The sequence below is a fragment of the Typopeltis vanoorti genome, chromosome 5, assembly GCF_054136105.1.
Source record: "Typopeltis vanoorti isolate ZY-2024b chromosome 5, IOZ_Tvanoo_1.0, whole genome shotgun sequence".
NCBI classification, from domain to species: Eukaryota; Metazoa; Arthropoda; class Arachnida; order Uropygi; family Thelyphonidae; genus Typopeltis; species Typopeltis vanoorti.
In genome coordinates, this window is record NC_143553.1 from 12,928,278 (window position 1) to 12,953,789 (window position 25,512).

General features: G+C 36.0%; 1 protein-coding gene across 1 annotated transcript in view; it reads right to left on the bottom strand.

Moving 5' to 3' along the window:
• The window catches only part of fws (Conserved oligomeric Golgi complex subunit 5 four way stop), a 574,187-nt gene that overhangs the window by 52,129 nt on the left and 496,546 nt on the right, over positions 1-25,512 (bottom strand). Inside the window, exon 17 of the mRNA XM_090393051.1 lies at positions 6,818-7,130. Coding sequence (XP_090249177.1) covers positions 6,818-7,130 — 313 coding nt within the window. The remainder of the gene's footprint in view (positions 1-6,817; positions 7,131-25,512) is intronic.

Consider the following 25,512-nt stretch of genomic DNA (forward strand, 5'->3'; position numbering starts at 1 on the left):
GGTCTTTTTGAAAATATTAGAGAAATTGGTAAAAATTAGATTCATAAAATTTTTGGACAAAAACAACTTATTATCAAAGAATTTGGGTTCAGGGAAAAGTTTAGTGGAAAACATACTTTACTGAACTTCACCAACAGTTTATACCTCCCTAGTATTAGCAGTATTTTTAGATATACACAAAGCTTTTAAAATTTTAACATGAAATTTTAATACAAAAAAAAAAAATAGAAGTCATAGAAATACAAAGTACTGCCCTAAACTGGTTCAAAAATTACTTAAATGCCAGATCACAAATTGTGAAAATACACAACATCTATAACAGCTCCAAAACAGTAGCCTGTCCTTTAGCACAAGGATCTGTCTCAGGACCAATTTTATTTAATATTTACATCAATGACTTCTGCAATCTTAAATGAACAGTAAAATCACATTTGTAGATGATACAGTACTAACTTTCTCTACGGGCACAGCCAAACAGATCAGCATTCACTATCCATAGCGAATGCTGATCTTTTAAAAATAAAAAATTGGTTCCAGTCAAATAAACTCAATCTGAATGTCTCAAAAACTAAATATGTAAATTTTAATTTGTGAAATACAACAGGCAAAATGAACTTCACTGCACAATTAATATTGCATGATTGGAATTGCAGGACAAATTCAAATTGCAACTGTGAGGAAATAGAAAAAATTATGTAATAACTTACTCGGGATTAAAAATTGATAGTAATTTGGTTGGAAGTTAATTTTGCACTTGGTAGACTCTAATAAATTTAGTTTAATCCTTTATCCAAGTGCAAGCGCACAAAGTTTGCACCTGAAAATATCTTCAGGACTGAAGTAAGGTGGTACATCCCTTGGCAACTCATAGCAAAGGTGGACCAAGCTCTCATCATTCCTTGTCCCAGTATCTCCCATAATGCAAAGCACATCTCCTTGCAGACATGTATATTGCTATGCATTAGGGGAAGGGCCACTACCCAGACTGGTTTCGACCTTTATTGAGGTCTCATCAGTGGGAGGCAGACCCAGAGTGGTGATACTAAGGCAGAAGCAATAGAGAGGCCATATTTACCTATACGAGTTGCCAACCGGTGTACCACTTTATTATTAAATTACTCTGGATTTAGAGAAAGATGTTGGAAGTTAATTTTGCACTTGGTTAGACTATAATAAATTTAGTTTAATCCTTCATCTAAGTGTAAGCAAACAAAGTTTGCGCCTGTAAATATCTTCAGGACTGAAGTAAGGTGGTACATCCCTTGGCAACTCATAGCAAAGGTGAACCAAGCTCTCATCACTCCTTTTCTCAGTATCTCCCATAATGCAAAGCACATCTCCTTGCGAACATGTATACTGCTATGCATTAGGGGAAGGGCCACTATCCAAACTGGTTTCGATCTTTATTGAGGTCTCGTCAGTGGGAGGCAGACCCAGAGTGGTGATACTAACGCAGAAGCAATAGAGGTCATATTTACCTATATGAGTTGCCAACCAGTGTACCACCTTATTATTAAATTACTCTGGATTTAGAGAAAGATGTTGGAAGTTAATTTTGCACTTGGTTATACTATAATAAATTTAGTTTAAATCCTTTATTTAATCCTTTGCTATGCGTTGCCAAGGGATACCACCTTACTTCAGTCCTGAAGATATTTTCAGGCGCAAACTTTGTTTGCTTACACTTGGATAAAGGATTAAACTAAATTAAGCTTTATTAACACGTTCGCTGCCAACTACGAGTATACTCGTAGTTCGTAAACCAACCCCACAAGCCATCTACGAGTATACTTGTATGACGCTTACCGCCGGCAACGAGATTACTGTACTGACCTTGAAGAAGTGAAAATGCTTGGCTTGTGGAGCTAGCATCAAAACTGTGTATTCTCATAGAAGGTACATGCTCTGCACAAGCCAACTATGAGTATACTCGTAGGACGCTTACCACCGACAACGAGATTACCGTACTGACCTTGAAGAAGTGAAATTGCTCGCCGTACGGGAACAGACTATGCCGAAGTAGCGTGGCAGCGAACGTGTTAAAGATAAAGGTGGGGAGATAAAGAAGTTTTCATTATTTACATGGCAAATAACAGGAAAAATAACTATGGAAGGATAACACCTTACTAAGTGCTGATAGCGATGAGGTGACAGAAATTGATAAAATAGTTGAGTTACTTAGTGACCACTTTGCAAGGGTGCATCCAAGTGAGGTTACTGCTGTGACATATGGGATAGAGACTGATTTGGGAACCAAGATGGATGAATTGGAGTTTCTTAGGACATTGAAGAATCTCAATGTAAATACAGTTGTTGGATTAGATGATATATTAGCTCATGTTTTACAAAATTGTGTAAGAGAACTGACAATATCATTGGCTAAGCACTAAGTCTCAGCTCTAGCAGAGTTCCAAGGGAGTGGAAAGAGGACAAAATAGTCCTTTTGATTAAGGGAGGTTCTAGCAAATTATAAATCAATCAGCATCTCAGGCGTGATGGTAAAAGTACTGGTCAAGTTGGAGAGAATTCAGGAATTGGTGGATATGCTTTGAGGGACAGCATGGCTTTGTGAAGGGTTGGTCATGCCTTAGTAATTTACTCAGTTTTTTTACAACAAAGTGACAATTAAGTTGGATAAAGGGAATGGCTACACAATAATTTTGCAAAGGCATTTGCCAGAATAGCACATGGATTATGCAAATTAAAACAAATGTAGATGGCTGTAACACTGGTTATGTGTATAAGAAGGTGGCTGATGGACAGATAACAAAAAGTGGTATATGGATTACAGAATATAGTAGAAAGCTGGTGACTAGTGGTGTGTCACAAGATTCTGTGCTAGGACAAACTACTGTTTAATTTTTTTTTTTTTTTTTTTTTTTTTTTTTTATATATGACATAAGAAATAATCTGAAGGGAAATATTCAGTTGTTTGTTGATGATGCAAAATTGGGTAATCAAGACAATGTGAAGAGCTTTCAGGTTGATTTAAATAGGCTTTCAAGTATTGGAGATGTGTATATTTATGCATTTTTTTGGAATAAATCAATTACAAGCTGTGTACCACATCAATGGAACTGTATCCCTGGAAATAGATAAATCTAGGAATTTGGGGGTGGCAGTAGATTGAGAGTTGAAGAGTAGAGGGCATATCGCTCAGGTTGCCACAAGTAGCTTATATGATTACTTGGCTATTAAAGAACACACTCACATATAAAGATATGGAGTTGTTATTCCTCTTTTAAGACCTTGACATGCCCACAACATCTGGATTATTGAGCTCAGTCTGGTCACCTGGGTTTCTTGAGGAAGAGAAAGTAGTAAGACTCGGAGATGAGTGACTAAGATGGTGAATGGCGTGTGTGGATTGCAGAATTTGATTGAGAGGTAAAAAGAGGGGATGTGATAGAAGCATTGAATTTATTTAAAGGGTTGATGCAGGGGGAAACGATTCAGCACGTGATTAGATGGTTCTGAACAAGAGGTCATCCCTGGATGTCGGAATTAGAGTGTGGTTAAATAGGAGTGTGAGGAGTGGATTTTTTGCTTTTAGAATCATGAATGAATGGAATGGGTTGTCAGAGTCAGTTGTGAGTGCTTGGTCTCTGATAATGGGTTCAAGGAGAGGTATGACAAATATTATGTGGACAGTTTGGATCTCCCATGATGAATCTCTGGACTCCATACAGGTGCCCATGAAATAATAATAATAATATATAGTAATTTTAATTAATTTTCTATTACTGTGATTGCACCTAAAACCTCCCTAAAATTTTTTGATGCTATCTAGAGGACCAATTCTGCTAGATGATTATTCTCTCACCAACCTCCATCTCACAGCTACACTTTTTCACTCTGTCTTTACTATACGTCCATGCTGATTGTTCCCCTAAACTGGCAATCATCATTTTTCCTCTTTCTGCAGGGACCTTAAAACAAGAGGAGCAGCTACACATATCCCTTTTCAGTACAAATGTAATCACACCAAATCTGATTCTCCTATTCCATTTTTCTTCCATCTACTTTGTCTTTTGGAATAGCCCTTATTGTAGGTTTTCCAACAACTACAATCTCCAACTGTTCAAGAAAAGATTAATGAAAGTCTTCTTTTCCATCCCTCCTCTGTACCACATGTTCTAATTCCAATGAATGGGATCAACATATAAGGTGTATCAAAAAGAAATTGGACTGTGCTGGATACTTGGTGACAGATTGAGTTAGTCTCATGCTGAGAAGTATCAGTGCATGGACATTGTTGAGTCAGCCTGCCACGTGGCATTGAACTGTGTGCACTGGAACTGGTGTAATGTACGTTATTCTTATCATGTGTTTGTGCCATTCTGTGATTTCGCCATGAACGTGAAATTAGAACAAAGACAAGTGCCACTCAATATTCTGAGAGGCACTTGTAGTTCGACACCATTAAGGAGATCCAAGACAAATCAAATGTGGTGCTTGATGCATTTCAACAAAAATACTTCCATGAAGTGTTTGGAGCATGTCGAAAGTAGTGGTATTACTGCATGAACTCGGAAGGGGACTACTTTGAAGGGAGGGTGAATCTAAATTTAAATGGATAAGTTTTCAAGATTTCATTAGCCTAGTCCAGTTTCTATTTGATAGTACCGTGTATATATTATGAGAGATAAATGTCACTTAATTCTAAATGTGAATTTATATGATTTGAAAATTATAACATTTATAAATTTCATTGTCCAATATAACTCTGTAATGTTGGTCTGATGCCACAGAATTAGTAGCTATTAGTTTATTAATTAAAATCCTCACAGCAAAACAATTTTCACTGTGTATCAATTGGGAAAAGTCAAACACAAAACTCAATGTTTAAGCTGAACTTTTCATGATACTGCTGGAGGTGTCACATAATAATAATAATAATAATGCTAAACATGCCATTCTAAGCATTTATCACTGCTGACAGCAGACCATAAATAAATAGCTCAAATCAACAGCACATTTCATCACAAAATATTCCAATATACAAAATATACACACTACAATAAAAGTAACTAAACAATATTATACAAAAACACTATTTTCTGAGTACAGTTCAGAACAGTGCAGCATTCAACTGAAAGACTACCAATAGTTGTATCACATTGGACAGATTGTCCTATCCAATGTAGACGCCTTCCAATCACAAAATATTTTAAATTAATGAAAAAAGTGATTTGTTAACAGTATTGCATTTTGTATTTGAATTAGAAATGAACGACTTTTTTGAAATAACTGTAAAGTTTATAAAACTAGTCAAGCAGATAGCAATCTACTTTGTATTATTTATGCCAACAGATTGCTCTTTTAATGAGTTTTACTAAATTATTTTTTAAAGATCCTAAACAATAAATAAAACTACAATGTATGAAGCAGTGATCATGACAAAGTCTTTTATAACCAAGTGTGGTTATAATATGAGAATTACAATACCACATTCCAACTTTATTTTTAGTTATGCCAAATGTACCAAATGAACAAATTAATCTGCTCAAGCTGAATTTTCATCACCTTTTTGGTTTGGGTTTTTGTTTCAGTTTACAATAATTTTAGTTTTGGTTTATTTTTGGTTTTCATTTTAGTTCACTACTCTGGGTGAGTCCTGAGTGTTTTAACTGTCTCTACGATATTTATTAATAGTGTCGTATATTTTTAACAGTGTAACCAAGTTGACATTTGTAATGTTTTATTCATTTTGTGTAGCTATAAAAGGAATACATCTCAAAGAAAGCATTCAAAAATATGTACTCTTTCTCAGCACACATCCATGACTAAAAGACAAATTGCTAATGAGTGTGGTGTTGATTTGGGTACTATTAATGTGATTTTAAAGAGGTTTAGGAAGACAAGTACCTTTTCTCCTGACAGAAGAGGAAAATGTGGGTGAAAAAGGAAAACCATAGTTACTCAAGATTGTTTCTTAGTTAGGAAAAGCAAAATAAATCCAAACTTGTCTGCTGTAGATTTAAATAGAGACTTAGCAGCTAGTGGGATTAATGTTTCTGACATGATAGTCCATCGAAGATTGTTTGAAGCAGGGAGGACTGCCCACAGACACACATGAAGAAACAACTGTTGACAAAGGCTATGCAGAAAAAGAGACTCAGTGGGTAAAAGTACACAAATATTGGCCTGTTGAGAAGTGTTAGATCATATTCTCAGATGAGAACCATTTCTTTGCCCAAGGAGAGCAAGTACCCTATGTTTGCAAACTAGTGGCTGAGAACACGTCTCCTGCCCACCAGTATGATGAAAAGTAACCAATATATAAAAATACTGGAGAAAAGAGTGGTCCCACAGATCCAGAAGGGATGGGTTCAAAAAAATTAATGAGTTCCTCAAAAACCACAATATCTAATTGCTTAAGTGACCAATAATGCCTGTGACACAATAGAATATTTGATGGTCATAGTGAAAACCATACTTGAAAAATTAAATTATGATACAAAGGATAACTTAATACAATCCATTATAAAGTATAGTTTCGAAATGCAGAAATAAGAAAAATGTGTTCTACGTTGGTAGAGTACATGCCTAAGTGAATTAATGAATTTATTAGGAACAGAGGAGTAGGTATAAATTATTAGGTAAAGTTGGAGTTTAATTGTTGTACTTATTTTCTTGCAAAATTAAAAGTTTTCTTTATAATGTGAGTGTATGGATTAATTTGTTTGCTGCTGCATTTACACAGAAAGGTGAAACCTGAAACATAGCACATTTGAGAAAAATGTTCCATTAATTCTGATGGGAATAACATATAACTTATTTTAATATGATATAATCTGAAGGAAAAAAAAATTACCTCATGTGGGGATCTCAATTCTTTGGGTGCACGTGCAAAGAGAAATTGTAGCACAATAGAACATGGAATGACTTCACCAACAACTGGTGACTGTAAAATGTGTTTTGGAGCTTGAAAAAGCAAAGGACGAAAAGACCTTAACATTCTGTATGATTTTCCAAGATCTCCAATTCTTTGACAAAGAGGAGAAACTGCCATTTCCATTTGGGCAAAATCAGCAGCAAGTCGCATTTTTCCTTCATCTCCTAAAGGTCTCACTAAACTTGCATGGCACACAAAAAATTCTATAGTGCTAGAAGCTATATCTTGAAGGCTAAATTTAAAATAAGAAAACTATTCTAAGTACTGTATAGCATAATATAACATGAGAAAATAAAAAATTAAAAAAGATGACTTATGTATCATTAAAAAAAGTATTAGGGTGCGCCAGTAGTGTCCGGCACCTGTGTGCAAAACTTTAGTTGGTGTCCCTATCCCCCCCCCCCCTCCAATAAAAAAATCACTTTAAAAAAACGTTTTTTTAAAGTATTTCCTCCTCTTTGGCACCTTTGCTATCCTGGCGCCTGTGTACGTCGCACACATTGCACATATGGTCGGCACACTCCTGACAAGTATATTGCATTCCTGAACTCCCTGCATTTGTTGCAAAAATTAATGATATGTTAATCGTAACTTACTTTTGGATTGACATATATTACCGATTTCTTAGTTTACTGTACAATATCAATATTCCTTGAAACAGTGCCATTAATGCAATGCTGCATTAATGGTTCACTGAAATCACAACTAGCAAATGCTCAGCTTTAATTACATCAATAACGTTTCATATAATTTTGGAAGATGATTCTAGAAAGGTCACTGAAAACAGGTCATGACAATTGTGGGAAGCTACTGTATGCTTTGCAAATTTAGTTTTGTCTGTTATTAATGTGTGATCTCTAACCAGCTTGCCTATTATGGGAAGTAAAAACAGAGTTTTCAGGAGAAAACAGACTGCAATCATCAAATGAGAGTGGCTAACTCACCTTCAACTGAAAAGATTCTTCATATAAAGATGCTTTATATTATCTTAGATAAGATTCAAGAACACGTCTTTCCACTCAAAGGGTTGTTACTTTTAGCTACAGATGATGCCCATAAATAAAATAAATAATAATAATAAAAAAAAAATAAAAATAAATTTTCACCCTCCAGTCAAGAAATTAGTAGTGGTTTAACAATGAATATTACTACACTGCAGCATACAGATTTACTCTTCATAATTCATCAAAGCGGTTATTTTCATGTGAAATATTTTAATGCTTACAAGACTCTCACATTATCCATGAGTAAATAGGTAGCCATGATTATTTAAATTGTACATGTTTTGTTCATAAAGTATTATAAAATAAAGATTTATTGTTACATAGACCATATATTTATAACATACTTAAGCTCTTACAAATTGCCTACCGGTTTCGCTAGTTGACTAGCTTTCTCAAGGCTTGCATAGTACAAAAAAAGGTAAATGCAAAAAAGGTTTAAAAATACAAAGAACCCTAGGGTTCTTTGTATTTTTAAACTTTTTTTTTAAAAGGTTTAAAACCTTTTTTAAAAGGTTTAAAAATACAAAGAATGATTCATGAATTTGTTCATGTAATTTTTTTTTTTTAAATTTTAACCCTGTGGAGGTTGCGGTCGAAAAAAAGTGCAGCTTAGGTCGTGTGTATCCGAGAGATACATTCATTACTAGTATGTGCTGAAATGCGATAAAACTTTAAAAAAAAAATGCAAATATAATATATGATGGTTTCTTTATTTTCACTTACAATCTAGAAATTATTGAACAAAGAAACAAAGAAAAAACAACAACAACTAAACCAATACTATAATGACATCGTAGTTTGCGGTATCGTTCAGATAAAATTTACTATCAAATATCACAAACCTTTACATAACACATGTTAAACTAAACTGATGGCATAAACAGTGTGGAATATCACTCGTAATATAGGTATGCATAGTTAATCATGACCTCCAAGCTATACCTGGATATGTGTAAGAATATATATATATTAATTAAAACAATTTGTATCTGTCAGATCAGCCACGACCTCTGCAGGGTTAAATTTGAATATATGTATTATCTGTTTATTAGATTTAAAAATAAAAAATTTTAAAAAATCTAAAAAAAATCATCAAATATTAAAAAAAATCTAACATATAATAATATATATATGTGTCTGCACGGTTGGCCTAGTGGCTATGCACTTCGCAACCATATGCCTGGGAAAGGAGTGTCCTGGGTTCGATTCCCATCGCCGATGTGAGGAGCTTAAGGATCTTTCTCAGATATAGCCAAGTTAGCCAGTTTTGGGCATGGACAGTAGGGTTTATCTCCTCAGTTTATCTGGGGGTTTTCTTCCCATAAGCAGGCAAATCAGCCCCATGAACACACACACAGCTACAGCCATAGAATATACTGGGAGGCATAGGGCTCGTCACCTTATCCTTAGGACAGGTACAACTTAGAAGGGCTTAAGAAAGTTATATAACAGACTAATAGGCCTACCAAGTAGACGGTGGAAGAAGAAGAATATATATAATCCTATCAGTGGTCCTAATAGGCACTTAACTAGCGACCTTCCAACTATTCTTGGACTTTGCAACCGGAACTCGAGGATAAGGTGGTTAGCCCTATGCCTCCCGGTGTGTGTGTGTCCTATGTCTGTAGATGCGGGTATCATGGGGCCGGATTGCCTGTTCTGGGCAACGAAAAACTGAAGTTTCTGGATGAAAAGCCCCCTACCTCAGTATGAGACTGGCTAACTCACCTTTCATCAAAAGAGACCAGGTAAAGGTTCCTCACATCACTGACGGGAATCGAACCCAGGTCTTTCTGACCAAAGGGCTTCGTCTATACTGACTGAGCTACAGTGGCTCTATATACATAAATAATATAAACAAAATAATTTTTATGAATTTCATTAATCTTCATTCATCTTCACTCTCAAAATTTTTGGAACTTGATTCTCCATCAGATACTGAGTCATTACTGTGTTGAAATAATAAGTCATCCTCTGTACTATCACAAGAATTACTAATGCCATACTTTTGAAAAGATTTTATAATAATTTCAGGAACTTCATTCTATGATCTCTTTACCCATTCACAACACTGCAAAATTGTGGCCTTCTTTCTCCTACCTGTAGATATTTCTTTCCTCAAAATTTAGAGAATTGCATCCAGTTGATCCATTTTGCCCTCATAAATCCTGTAAATGGTTTATTTATTGATATATCTAAAGGATAAAGTGCGGAGGTGAGTCCTCCTGGAATTGCAGCTATTTTTGTGTTCATTTTGCGAAGTTCATTCTTAATAGCTCTGGTTTTATGGCATCTAAACTGATCACACATACTAACAAAGTAGGGTTCTGGTGTAAACTATGGAGACTATAATAAATTTAGTTTAATCCTTTATCCAAGTGTGAGCAAGCAAAGTTTGCACCTGAGAATATCTTCAGGACTAAATATTTTTGGGTGCAAACGTTGTTTGCTCACACCTGGATAAAGGATTAAACTAAATTTATTATAGTCTAACCAAGTGAAAAATAAACTTTCAACTTCAAAAACTGTGAAGACAACCGGACTACACCTTCTTTATCCATAACTTCATCCCTTCCTCATCCATCTTTTTGGATGAATATAAATGTAAACCCCTTTGGAAAGTTTTTCCTCTTAAAAATTAAAAAGGTGGCAATTTTGTTCCATCCACACAGCATAACAAAACAACAGTATAGTGGGTTTTTTCATGACCAGAAGTGTTAACAATAATATTTTTTTCACCTTTGGAGTCAACAGTCTTGTTTGAGGGCAGTCAAAAGTCAGAGGCACCTCATCCATATTAGCTGTGAAACTATTATCGGTGAAAGTTAAAAAGTGGATTGTTTTCTAGCACTTATGATGAATCTGTGAATTTATTATTTTAGAATTCTTCTGGCACTTTTTGTGATATTTTCATTTTTGCATGCATGCATAAATCATTTCACTTCCCTACTCTAAAGCATCATTATGGCGACCCTGTAAAATTAATGATATTTCTTGCCAATAATTTTGCTCATTGAATAATCATTTTTGTACCAATCTTCTTTGATCCATTAACCAAGTTTTTAATTCATTTTCAATTTCTGGCCATTTTACTAGTTTTCTGCAGAAATTGTGTTTTTAGAATTTGCTTCTATTAATTGCTGCTCTTGTTTCCTCCAAGTCTGTACCATTTTTTTCTGTAGGCGGAGGTCCAAAATGCTGCTCTGCTGCCCTATTGCCATTCTTTTTTGGTTTACTCAATCACACTATGCTCAAATGCAATCGTATAGCTATGTCTGTGCTTTGAAGAATCCATGGGTTATAAAAAGAAATTAAATATAATAAAGTATTGATTACTAGTTTAAATGCATGACTTAACAACTGTGCAACTATTCAAACCGATCCCATAATTCAGACAAGCGATGACGAACCATAGCTACTTATACATAAAAAACACACACTGGTGTATAAGATGCAGCGGTTTATAAGATGCATCCTAATTTTCAAATAAATTTTAGGTACAACAAAAGAGCGTCGTATAAGGTGTAAAATACGGTATATCAAAAAATCAAAGAAATAGCAATGAGTAATCCTATTTCTCCTGCTATTGCCAAATGCTTCATGGAACACTTTGAAACAACTTATTAACATTTCACCTAGATATATTCAATGGTTTGGATGTGTGAATGATACTTTTACAATTTAGAATGCCTCTTCCTCTGAGTCACAGCAGTTTCTTTCTAAGTTAAATGCACTTCGTCCGAGGATCCAATTCACCTTAGAAGAAGTAAATAAGCAATTAGCCTTCTAGATCTTTTAATTCTTGGTCAACCACGTGGTAGCCTACATTTTTCAGTTTTTTGGACCAACACTCATACAGGCTGTTATAACCATGCTGAATCTCATCACCATCCTAGTCAAAAGGCTGGAACTAAAACATTAGTACATCGTGCCCATTCTTATGTTCTTCAGATGAACTGTTATAGAAAGAATTACAACATTAATTCCACCTTTTTATTTAATGGTTTTAAGGATCTTTCATCAAAAGAGCTTTTAACAGTTATGGTATCTCTACCTCTTAAAATACAGAAGAAATAACTCTCATCCCTATCCCTTATGTGCAAGGCATTAGTGAACGCATAGTGAAAGTTTTAAAACTAGTGAATGTTTTTGGTGCCTTTTGCTCCATCAGAAAATCTCCACCTTTCTCACTTCTAAGGAGAAGCTTCCCCCCCTCTCAATTATCTAGGCTCTACCAGATTCCTTGCTCTTGTGAGTTATCTTATTTCGGACAACAAGAAATATCTGCTTTTATTCGGCTAGAAGAACACAAGTCGTACATTAAATACCATGAGCTTGAACAATCTGGACTTGTTGAGCATGCTATCACACTAAACAGAGTTCATTGGAACCAGTTCTTCATAAAAGTTGTTTCCTCATAGAACAGCTTTATAAAGAGATGTGTGAAACTTTACTTCACTGTCATAACTGAAGCAGATCTGATGGTCTACATCTATCCCTCTGTGGGAGATAGGAAAGTTTAGCTGATTTAAAAAATGCTAACTTTATATTGTGTGTGTGTTTAAATAAGTTAGGAAATTGCTATCGTTATCTTATAAAATCTTATCTTAAGTGGTGCATTTTTTTAGAATTGTGTGTTAATGTTCAATTGCCTTTATGTGTTCTTGTTCTGATGATGCCTATAATACTAAAGCAAATCTACCCTAATAAAGTTTTTTACGCAAGTTTTCCTTTGCTGTTATAATTATTTTCAATACGCCAACTCAGTATTTTATTACTGAAACAAACATTCTTTCAATCTGTTTACATAATCACATTTCAGACACCAGCATTTTTCTTCACTACTGAACTCTTTTCGGTATCTCAGCATCCTTCTGAAACCCACATGAGCACAAATCTGTGCTCAATAATCTATATGTTGTTTGATCAAAGCCTTGTACAATAGAAGAACCATAATATCTATGCTTCTAAATATCAGTTGTCCTCTGCATCATTACAATAATCCAATATGCCTCGCAATTTTAGAAGTATCCTTAAAACTTCAGGTCCTAGTCCACCAATACCTTCAGTCACTCATCTCCTCCATTTCCTCTAAGATGTCCCTCACGAACTTGTATGTCCTACGTTTTATCTATGCTTCCCAAATTTTAAAACATTACACTTTGCTATACTGAGCTGGCAACCCCACTCATTTGCCAATTCAGCAAGTCTATAACATCTACTTTAATCTTCATAGTCTTTCCCGACTTTGCATTATCTGCAAACCACTGTTTATCACCATTGAAGCCTTTCTCAATGATATTCCATTTTAGGAATTATCCTAAAACATTTATCACTAGTGGTATGACCCTTGGGATACACCAATAGTGACTTTGCTGTTCTTGGTTATTGCTCCCCCATTCACACCATACCTTCCTTCTTATTTAATACCAGCTGCTTGTTATTGTGGCACTTTATCCAAGGCCTTTGCAAAATCTAAATATACCACCATGCATACATCTCCCTTGTCCAATATAATGGGAAACATGGGAAAGGAATATAATATTCCTTTCCCATGCTGCCCATCAAAAAGAATGCTGCTGTTTTTAAATTCTGAATCTTGGTCCCAATTAACCTCTCTAGCCACAACTCCCGACACTGAGATTAGCCTGTAAATCAAACCCTTAGTCTTTTCACTTTATGAAGGGTAAAACAACTTTGATCTCTTTCCACTTCTTTTCAAACTTGGCCCAAGCATGTTAAAAAAAAGTATGTAAACACTATTGTTTTGTTAACTTCCTGAAAAACATTCTTTCAAAACATGCAGTGAGATATCATCAAGCTCTGCAGCCTCATTCACATCAAGTTAACTTAATTCCTCATATATCTCCTGTTCACCTATCATCAGTACCTCATCTCCCCTTTCCAGTGTAGTCATATTCTACATAATGTCATGTTTAAGAGGATGAAATACGAGGTAGGTTTCAAAAGTTTCCGGCCTGACATACAAAATTCTTCCTGATTTTAAAACGCCATGCGTGATAGATAACACTATCCATGAGGAGCTTAGTGAACCAGTTTCAACTCTCTGTGTAGTTGTTACAAAGGCTACACAGGACTGTGAAGGACTGTGGCTTCCAGGAGACTGACCACCCAGATCTATCTCCCAGCAACTACTACTACTTCTTGAAACTGAAGAAAGACCTTCGAGGAAGAAAATTTGCAAATGACACTGAGGTGATAGATGCAGTTTTAGGCCATTTTGCAGGCAAAAATACAGCTATTTTTTCAAGGGCATAGATGTGTTGATGCAAAGATGTGAAAAGTGTTGATTAATTTTAAAGGTATAGATAAGAACACAGACTGATATATTTGGCAAATTTATACAGCCATACTTGAGGTTTGGAGTATGCTTCAAGGCTTCTGATGATTCCAGGAACAACTGCTCTGACTTATAAAAGCTTCTTTCAGCACTTTTGTTTTTTTCCAATCGATCCTGTGTGCAAGGGTATCTAAAGCATGGTCTACTAGACCTGACTTGCCATAGCAATAGTGCTGGATATATTTTTTATGTTCACTGAGGAGGATGTCCACAGTTCTTCCTGTCTGTCCATAGTAAGCTTGCCCTGTTCGTGTTACTATGGTAACACGAACAGGGCACTTCATAGGCTCCTGGATGTGGTAAAGGAGAGATTCTGTCCTTGGGTGAATGGATGAGAGTTGCCAATTTCACATGCGGTTTAAATATGGTGTATAATTGATGTTTATTAAGCATTCTAGATATTTTTTCAGATATCTAGAATGTATGGGATGTATGGGATGGTGACAGTTTTGTTGTAGTCTTCTGTAGTAGACAGTGGGGTGGATTTCTGGGGAGCATTTAGTATTTTGTCTATCTTATGGGGGATTATAGCAATTGGTCAAGAAGGTATGACGTAAGTGAGTTCAGCAGTGAGAGTAATGTCATTGGAACAAATTGCTCTCAAAGTGGGTTAATGTTTTTAGGATACCATATTGTTGAGATGGGTGATGGTGTGACTGATCGTGTAAATATCTTCCTGTACGTGTGGGTTTTCTATAAACTGAGAATGATAAGGAACCATCTGGAAGCTGTGTGATTAGTGTATCCAGGAAGGCGTAGACAGTCATTAGCCACATGTCTGGGCCATGTGACCATTTTTGGGCGTTGGCTATTTAAATGCACTAAGAATGTATCTAATGTGTCTGGGCCATGTGACCAAATAACAAATTGGCTATATTGATAGCTAGCTTTTCCAAGTGTTCTATGTAGAAGTTGTCTAAGGGGAAAGAAAGGGAGCCCATTGCTGTCCTATCTAATTGTATATTTTACCTTTCCTGTACTTTGAATAACTGGGGGAAAGTGTGACTTTAATAATTCGAGGGTTTCATTTAAAATTAATCAATATGTACAACGAACACATCAGCTTTCCCCCATGTTTGAGGATTCTTCACAGAGACAATATCGTATGCAAGACATGACAATACGGTAAGTGGAAATTGAAATTGGCATGGCAATTGAACGGGTTAGCCATCTTAAAAAGGTGCCAAGACACCAATTTCACTCAGCCAAAGGCCAGCGCATTTACAAATAAGCGAGTTTAGCACTATTAAGGGAACAGATAAACACTACTCGCCTGGAGCTATCTAAAATAAATTCATCCATCAACACCCTTCGTGACAAACTATTTAATATTTTAAACCTGGAACTGTGGGATATCCTGGACAGCATCTCTGATGCAACACCGAAAAAAGAATTCATCAAAGTTAAAAACCGGCATCAGAGAAAATTTGAAATTCTCTAACAACACAATGCTACACAACGACTGCAGTTACAAACAGATTGCATCATTGTGAATTTATCATCGTTAACCTTGACCAGGGAAGCCACTAGTGCTTAAGTTAGGGACATAATTTTGCTGTTACCCCCGTTACTCCCAAGCAAATTCCAAAAGCCAAAATAATGGCTCCGTTGAATGGGGAATATACAACCTGCCTCCAGCAACAGCCAATAACATTCCTTTAGATGTGACCAACATCCTAATCCACTCTAAGCCACCAAAAATAATATCCCACATAAAGAAATCATTGCTCCAAAAGAGCTATACAATAATAACCACATTATCATTACCAAAGAGACAAAGGAAACACAACTGTGGTGATGCATTCAACAGAATATGAAAGCAAAATGCGCACACTTCCACTAGATCAGTCAACATACCAAATTACAGATTAGGATCTCAATAACTCACAAAAGAATAAGGTGTGCGAATTATTAAAAAAAAAAAAGAAAAAGTTATGTCCTGGCCTAAAGAAACAGTTAACAAACTCAAGCCCTTCCACGTTGGAGCAACAAAAATTCACATTTTTTCTCAACATGGATGATGCCTCTTTAGGACTTCAGTCTTTTTGTTGTATGTTACAATTGTTCAAACTAGTCCCATTGTTATACTGGATTTTGTTGTCTTGCATACTGTGACAAACTGTTTTTGTGCTCTGAAGATGCTGGATAGAATACCAGTAAAATATCAGCAATAAGTGTTAATAAATAGTTATGTTTTATCAGTCTGCGTTCTCATCTATACCATTAAAATTAAACAACATATATGATGAACACATAAGCCTTCCCACACATGTGAAAAGTGTGTTGAAGTAATGGAAAATGTTGAAAAGTGACATAGTTGTTTTCTTTCTATCACTTCTAAAAGTTAGTCTAGCCAGAAACTTATACCTTTATGAAATGATCATAAACTATATCCTATCATATCGTATCATATCATATCCTATACATATCATATCCTTTCACAATAAATCCTATATCGACTATAACTATTATCTGTTATTGAAACCCTTGGATTCTTTCCATAATCATTCTTTCTTTGGTCACATATCAAACAAACTCTTAACTGCTGCTCATACTTCACCTTCACTTTTGCTACCTTGTGAGAGCCACATTTCTCACCTGCTTCTTGTACACCTCATGCAACAGTCTACTGCCACTCAACTTGTGCTGCCGCCTCCAAATGCCATCTTCTTCTAGATTGCATGTTTCACCTCTTCAGCCATCCACTTCACACCTACCATATTTAAACCTTCTGAACTTTACAGTTAGTCATACATACCAGCTTTAGAGTTCCACATATATCCCTTGCTGACAGAAATCTGCATATGGTTGGATAACCCAAATGATTACTTCATGGTTACTTTCATCAACTGGAGTAAGACTTGACATCTCATTTATAATAAAATCATCTGATGAAATTATCAAATTCAAGATCCTTGATCCTCTTGCACCCTCCATCATGTACTACCTAAGATATTTGTCTCTCAAAAACTCTAGAAATTCATTCTCTTTGCAATGAAGAAATTACATCTGACGGCAATCTAAATTACCATAATTAAAATCACCCATAATGATAATCCCTTCTTATTTGCCTATACATTACCAGAGCAATAACAACATCCAACTAAATATTTCATCCTGTCCAACTCTACTTTGCACCATACTGCTTCAAATAAACTGTAGCTATTTGTCCCTTGCATCTCCACCTTGAGTGGGCATAACTCTTCTGCTATCATCAATAGTACCCATCCTTCTTTTCTGCCATAAAACACCACATCCTTCCATATCCATTCATGCGAGGACATCATCCACATCCAACCATCTCTCACTTCAATGCAAAAATTTCCTGCATTCATATACAAACATGATAGCTCATTTTTAGTTCTATAACATGTCCCATAGACACTACTTATATCTGACTCCAGCATACCTCTCCCTTCTAATTCCTATATATCACCATCAATTCTTTAACCTTCACCAGACCCTCCTGATATACCAAGTTATTTCAATCCTTGGTTCCACTCACACGTGCACTTCTCTCCCCAACACCTATTTTTCTATCTGTCTGGTGCTCTTGTCCTCTTCTTTCACTCAAAGAGAATGAATGAATGAATGGATTCCCTTCATTCATTAATGAGAATGAATGAAGGAGAGTCAAGAGCATCTATTATAGGACAAAGAAGGTTTTTGGGTTTATGAATTTTAGGCATTCTGTATATCTGAGAGGGGGGGGGGGATTAAAAAGTTTGATTTTCTTAACTACTTCACAAAGCCAAGATGTGATGTTTTTTAGAAGCCTTTTATTTTTTCCTGTCTCTGAGAAATGGTGGAGTCATAATTGGCAGTTTATAAGTAGTATGATCTCTTAGAAACACATTCATTTTTTGATTATAATCATTGGCACTAGCATAACATAGTAATCACTAGAGCTGATAAGGGTAATATGGTGTTATTAAAACCCTTGTCAACAGAGCCTCTAACCTGTGTTCGAACCAGGCTTCCCTTACACCAGACCTTCCTGTTTAATGGTTTCAGTGCTAAAAAGATCAACAAAATAGTTGTTTCTTTAATCTCCTTACATCTCTCTCCACATACAGATTACAGAAATACTATTACTATTAGCTATATCTGAGACAGCTCAGAAAAAAATAGCCAGAACTTTAAAGAAATCTAATCTCTGCAACACTTTCGAACCTCATCTGCAGCAATAAGGCTGCTATTAACTGCTCTCCCTAAGGATTCACTCCTTTCCCTTTCTGTTCTAGTTATTTACAAGTTTCTTATTGTTATAACATATCATATTATGTTCAAATTGGAAGATCTGCTTAGAGAACACAAGAAATATATTCTCTACCACAACTGCGGTCAGTCAGGTCTAGCTGATCATGCCTTGGATACCGTGCACAGAATCAAATAGAAAAAACTGTGTTTGACAGCAACAAATATAAACTGGAAAGAATTTTTTCTTTTTTTTAGAATTAGCAGTAGATTTTAAAAAACCAACCTAATCTAAATAAGTATGGGCATGTTAAACTTCTCAAGATTTGGAAAGCTAATTCCAAGGCCTCCTAGCTAACAACTAATGCTAGCCAACAGCACCCATATAGGATGCTTCTCATAGAATTTTAGGCTCCTAGTCTAACTTCTTCCACATATCGTTTTGTGTTATTACAGTTCTAATATTGTATCCCTAATGATATCTCTGTGATAGATGAAATACAGGGAATATTACACTTGTGTTTAATTATTTCTCTGTGCTGTATTCATCAACTTACCATTTGAATTTATACTATCATGCGTGGACAACTCAACCACACTAATCTTTTACTCATGACAACAGCTTTTTGATATCAACAATAAATTAAACGATAGCCACGGTAATTAACTTTAATGAAATGAAAGTACAAATATTTCGTACTGAAAATAAAAATACATCATCAGTGCATAAAAACAAGAAAATCAAAGAAATGGGAATACAAGGTACACACATCAGTCAGTGGTTTACCAATATAAAACTGTTACCACGTGCTATAAATTAATATTAAAAAACAACATTATTAAAAACTATTTTGATGGTTATATAAGATGGTTATACTAAACAGAAGTATCCAGTGGGATTACGCTTGTCTTCTCCATAGAAGCAGGTTTAAATATGAATGCCTTTTCAAAAAAAGTTGCGAAGCCCTTTCACGTCAGCCAAATCTGAATCAGAACAATTCTCTCTCTTCCCAAAAGTTTGGGAGATGCTTATCTTATGTAATCATCAAAAACAGTTTTTAATTGATAAACCACTGATTGCTTTACGTACCTTGTATTCCCGTTTCTTTGATTTGCTTGTTTCTACGCACTGATGATGTACTGTTATTTTCAATACGAAATGTTGAAAGTTTATTTTTCACTTGATTAGAGTATAATAAATTTAGTTTAATCCTTTATCCAAGTGTGAGCAAACTAAGTTTGCACCTGAAAGTATCTTCAGGACTGGGGTAAGGTGGCATAACACCAGGGCACTCCTTGCAAAGGTGGAGCAAGCTACCAACACCCCTAATTCAGTATCTCCCATAATGCAAAACACATCTCCTTGCAGATATATCTAATGTTATGCATTAAGGAAAGGGCCACAACCCAGACTAGTTTCGACCTTTATTGAGGTCTCTTCAGTGGGAGCCAGGCCCAAGTGGAGATACCCGGCAGACGCATTAGCAGGTCATCTCTACCTATAGGAGTTGCCAAATGGTGTGCCCCCGTTTTTTAATAAATTACTCTGGATTTAGAGAAAGATGTTGAAAGTTTATTTTTCACTTGGTTAGAGTATAATAAATTTAGTTTAATCCTTTATCCAAGTGTGAGCAAACAAAGTTTACACCTGAAAGTATCTTCAGGACTGGGGTAAGGTGGTATAACACCAGGGCAATCCTTGCAAAGGTGGAGCAAGCTACCACACCCCTAACTCAGTATCTCCCATAATGCAAAACATATCTCCTTGCGGATATGTCTAATGTTATGCATTAAGGGAAGGGCCATAACCCAGACATATTAGACATTAGACATATCCGCAAGGAGCTGTGTTTTGCATTATGGGAGATACTGAGTTAGGGGTGTTGGTAACTTGCTCCACCTTTGCAAGGAGTGCCCTGGTGTTATACCACCTTACCCCAGTCCTGAAGATACTTTCAGGTGTAAACTTTGTTTGCTCACACTTGCATAAAGGATTAAACTAAATTTATTATACTCTAACCAAATGAAAAATAAACTTTCAACATCTTTCTGTAAATCTGGAGTAATTTAAAAAAAAAAAAAAAAAAGTTGGTAAACCTTTTGGCAACTCCTATAGATAAAGATGACCTTACTATTGCTTCTGCCTGGTATCTCCACTTGGTCCTGGCTCCCACTGAAGAGACCTCAATAAAAGTCGAAACTAGTCTGGGTTGTGGCCCTTCCCTTAATGCATAACATTAGACATATCCGCAAGGAGATGTGTTTTGCATTATGGGAGATACTGAGTTAAGGATGTTGGTGGCTTGCTCCACCTTTGCAAGGAGTGCCCTGGTGTTATACCACCTTAACCCCGTCCTGAAGATACTTTCAGGAGCAAACTTTGTTTGCTCACACTTGGATAAAGGATTAAACTAAATTTATTATATTCAATACGAAATATTTGTACTTTCATTTCAATAAAGTTAATTACTGTGATTATCATGTCTTTTATTCCGGAGTCATATCACAGGTACCTTTAAAAGATAGATATCAGAAAAATTAAAGATTTTTCTGATATCTATCGTCATATTCTTAGTGGCTCTGGTTCGAGGATACACAGTGGTTGGTTGGCAAATTTAGTGCTCCTAAGTTGGTGATATTAGTCTGATTTTATCGTGTTTTCCCTCAGAAAATTAGTGTTTTGTAGTATACTAGTGTAGATTTTAGTATTTTATAGGATATTTAGTATTTTATCACATATTTTTATTAAGATAATTCAATATTTAGTATATGTTTAAAATGGCCCCAAAAAAGGGCAAGAAACGTAATGCTAAAAAAAAGCACCGCAGATGAGAACAAGAAAATTAGCACTGCTAACAAGGTTATTGTACACATGGAGGAGGTTAATGGAAATGAATTAACCACCAAAATAGCGAAGTTGAAGCAGATCATCAGAGAGACGATGCGGGAATTGCAAAACGTTGAGAGAAAAAGGAACAGGAAAATAAGAACCAGCAAAGCAAGGAAACAGGTAAGCCAGGAAATAACGAAAATCAGGTAAGTGACGTTGTTAGTAAAAAGAAAGAAGTTATTTGGTATGGTGACTATAATAAAACATGCTATAGATGAGCGAGCTATAACATAGAGTTTTCTTTGAGAGAAAATTAAAAATAAAACACATGCAATTCAAAAACAGAAAAGAAAAATAAATGAAATAGTAGTCGTAGTAGGTACTACTGACTTAGCTGGAGATAAGTTCAGTATGAGAGAGGACATGAAAGGGTTGTTGGAAGAAGTGAGAGTGAAGAGTGAGAAAGTATTTTCTCACTCTTCGTCAGTATTTTACCTCGCTATGATAAAATTGGATTAAGAAGGGCTATGATAGCAAACAATCCGACATTATGATTAATGAATCCAAACACATTCAGTAATCATAATGGGATATTTTAATTATCCAAATATTGATTGGGTAGCAGTGAAATCACATGAGAAGAATGAAAATGCATTTAATGAGCTGTTGTGGGACAACTTCCTCAAGCAGCATGTGACAGAAGGAACTCAAGATCAAAGAGTGTTAGATTTGATTATAGTGTCAGAGGGTGTTTCAGTGAAAGACGTAACTATTCTGCCTCCGGTTGGTGACAGTGATCATGCGATACTCACTTAGGAATTGACTAACTTTATGAATGTTCCATTCAAGAACATTCATAAACATTACATGCTGAACTATAAAGCAGGAAATTATGACCAGCTGAGGAGTATACTGAGTTCAGTGGAATAGGATCGGTTGCTGAATGGAAAGAATATCGACAGTGCATGGTAAGCATTGAAACAATACTTAAATGATGCGATATCAGAATGTGTCCAGAGAGTTCGAAGAATAAATAGAGTAGGAGTCAAATGGATGTGTAATCTTATTAAGAAAGAGATTCGTAAGAAAAGGACGATGTGGAAGGAATACCGTTTGCATAAGGATGAGTCAGTTATGAACGTTATAAACAGCAGGATAGAATAGTCACAACTGTTGTACGGAAAGCAAAGTGCGAGTATGAAAAGAAACTGGCTCTGCATACTAAAGACAACTCACAAGAATTCTATCAATATGCTGCAAGTAAAAGAAAGAATGAATATGAAAGAATAGCTGTTCTAAATCCAGATGGCATGATAGTTACAGATGCAGAAGAGGTTGTTCAGTTAATGGGTGCCCATTTTGTTAAAAGCTATCAACCTGGTGAATGCTACATTGAGCTCACTGTTACCTCTTCACTAGATGAAGAAATGCACATGTGTGAGTCCGAGGTATTAGAGCTGTTGCACAAATTGAATAAGAATGCAGCAATAGGGACTGATGGAATATAAGCATGTGCTAAAAGAGTGTTCAGCTGAACTGGTCATTCCTTTGACTAGACTGTTTATTATGAGTCTTAGAACAGGGAAGATTCCGCAGGAATGGAAGGAATGTATGGTAATTCCACTGCACAAGGGTGGTGCAAAAGTAATGTATCCAACTATCGACCAATTAGTATCTCAGGAGTGGTGGTGAAGATTTTGGAAAAATTGGTTAGGGCTCACATTCAGAAATGTGTTGACAGTGAATCTCTATTTTGCAATGAACAACATGGATTTATTAAGGAAAGGTCATGTTTTATCAACTTGCTCACATTCTATAACAATGTTACCATTGAACTAGACTGCGGCATGATTAGATATCCAATGCCGTATGATATTGGTGAGATTAGGCTAGAAGAAACTGATGAGGCTAGGGATCTTGGAGTGTTAATAGATAGGAAGTTGAAGTTCAGTTGCCATGTGGAAAAGAATGCAAATACAACTCAAAAGATAATTGCAATGCTGAAACGAAAGTTCACATGTAAAGATAAGGATGTTATTTTGCCTCTTTGCAAGACCTGAATTAGACCTCACTTGGACTATTGTACGCAGGTCTGGTCTCCTGGTTTCCATTGTGATTCTGATATATTGGAGAAAGTACAAAGGAGAGTGTTAAAAATGATATCAGGATTGAATACTGATTATGAAGACAGATTGAGAATTTGTAGACTGCAGACACTAGCAAACAGGAGAAAGAGGGGTGATATGATTGAGACTTACAAACTTCTGAAAGGTTCATACAGGATTTCAATTTATGGAGGGTGGGGAAAGGACAAGGCATCCTTGGAAGCTGAGAATGCAGAGAAGGCCGTCAAGAAGGGTGTGAAGGCTAGAGGTGGTGCATGATTGGAATGGATTGCCTTTGGATGTTGCGAATGCAAGCAGTGTGAATGAATTCAAGAATAAGTATGACAGCTGGTGTTTGTGTAGTATGTGGCCGCCCTCGATGAGTCCCCGACTCCCTGGAGGTGTCTCTTAATAATAATAATAATTCTTGTTACCAACCAAATCATTTGTTCCTACTACCCAATCAAAGATAGGTAAATTAAATAATGAGAACCATACTTGGAATGTGTGATTACTGACAGAACACAAACAATTAAGGAAACGGAATATAGGAAACTGTATCTGCATATTAATATACTGGGGAATAGAAAAGTAAGAAAGGGCAGTTAAAGGGGTGGAACAATGATTCATAAATGTATCATTTATGTATCATTAATTAACATTCAGATAAAAAAACATTCAGTATAATTATATATGAAAATAATTAAAACTGCAAATTACTCAATTAAATAAATCCTCTAACACTCCTTTATTTACAAACGGTCTGGTTGGGTGAGTAGTTAAAGTACTTGCTCTTCAAACAGCAGGATGTGGGTTTGAATTCCGGCAAGAACATGGTTGTGCAAGATTGTTGGGATATAATATTATAATTACGTGACACCTCGAAGGAGTTCAAAGACTGATCAAGGAGAGGCACTTACTCTACAACTCTCTGTCTTCATCACTCAATCCACCAACTACAACAAACCGCAACTACACCAATGCCATCTACCGCCCACCACCACCAGTACTTTCACTGACCATCACAAACATCCATGCCCACAGCCTTTTGGCTGCAGAACAGATACACTAACTACTCGGCCAACTAGGCCGGCAAAAATAACCAGAACTTTAAAGGAATCTAATCATCTAATCTCTGTAATACTTTCAAACTTCATCTGTATGGTGTAAGACAACATCTTGCTTACTGCAGGTTTGAAGTAGCTTGAAAAATTTCCATGTTTGGTCTCTAGAGCAAAGTTTCCTGATTATTATTATTATTATTCCAAGACCCCATGGAGTCAAAGAGTCATCTAGGAGGTCCTTTTATCATACACACAGCTCATCATACCATGCCTTAAACACACTCAAATTCTCCACACTCTCAGGCAAGGCATTCCAATCATTCACAATTCTGCATGTAAAAAAACCCGCTTCTCACACCATCCTTATACAGCTTCCAGGGATGGCTTCTGGTTCTCCCCTTATCTCTCCACTGTATTCTGTAGAACCTCTCCAACATGGATCCAATAAGAACCCCTTACCAACTTGTAGGTTTCTATCATATCTAAGCTCTTCCTCCTATCCACTAGACTCTGTAAATTGCATCTTCTCAACCTTTCATTATTCGACATTCCATAGGTCAGAAACTAACTTAGTCAGTTGCCTCTGGACCCTTTCCAACATCTCTTCGTCCTTTTGAAAACCAAGTGACCATATCTATTCACAGTAGTCTATGTGTGGCCTAATCAAAGACTTATACAACAGAACAAGAATCTCCCTACTTCTACATGTCATTGTCCTCCGCATCATTCCCAGAAGCCTTTATGTTGTCTTCACAATTTTGGCAATGTGTCCCCTAAATTTTAGATCCTTATCCACTATCACCCCCAGATCTTTTATTTCCTCTACCTCAAACAATATATTCTCACCAAGCATAAATTCTGCATCCCATCTTTGTTTTTCAAATTTTAAAACCTTACATTTTGCAACATTGAACCCACATCCCCATTTCCGTGCCCAATCACTCAATTTATTCAAGTCTTCTTGCAAGGCCACAACATCTTCATTACTCTTTATGGTTTGTCCCAACTTTGCATCATAACTGAATATCTCAATCCAAATCTTCGCCAATATCA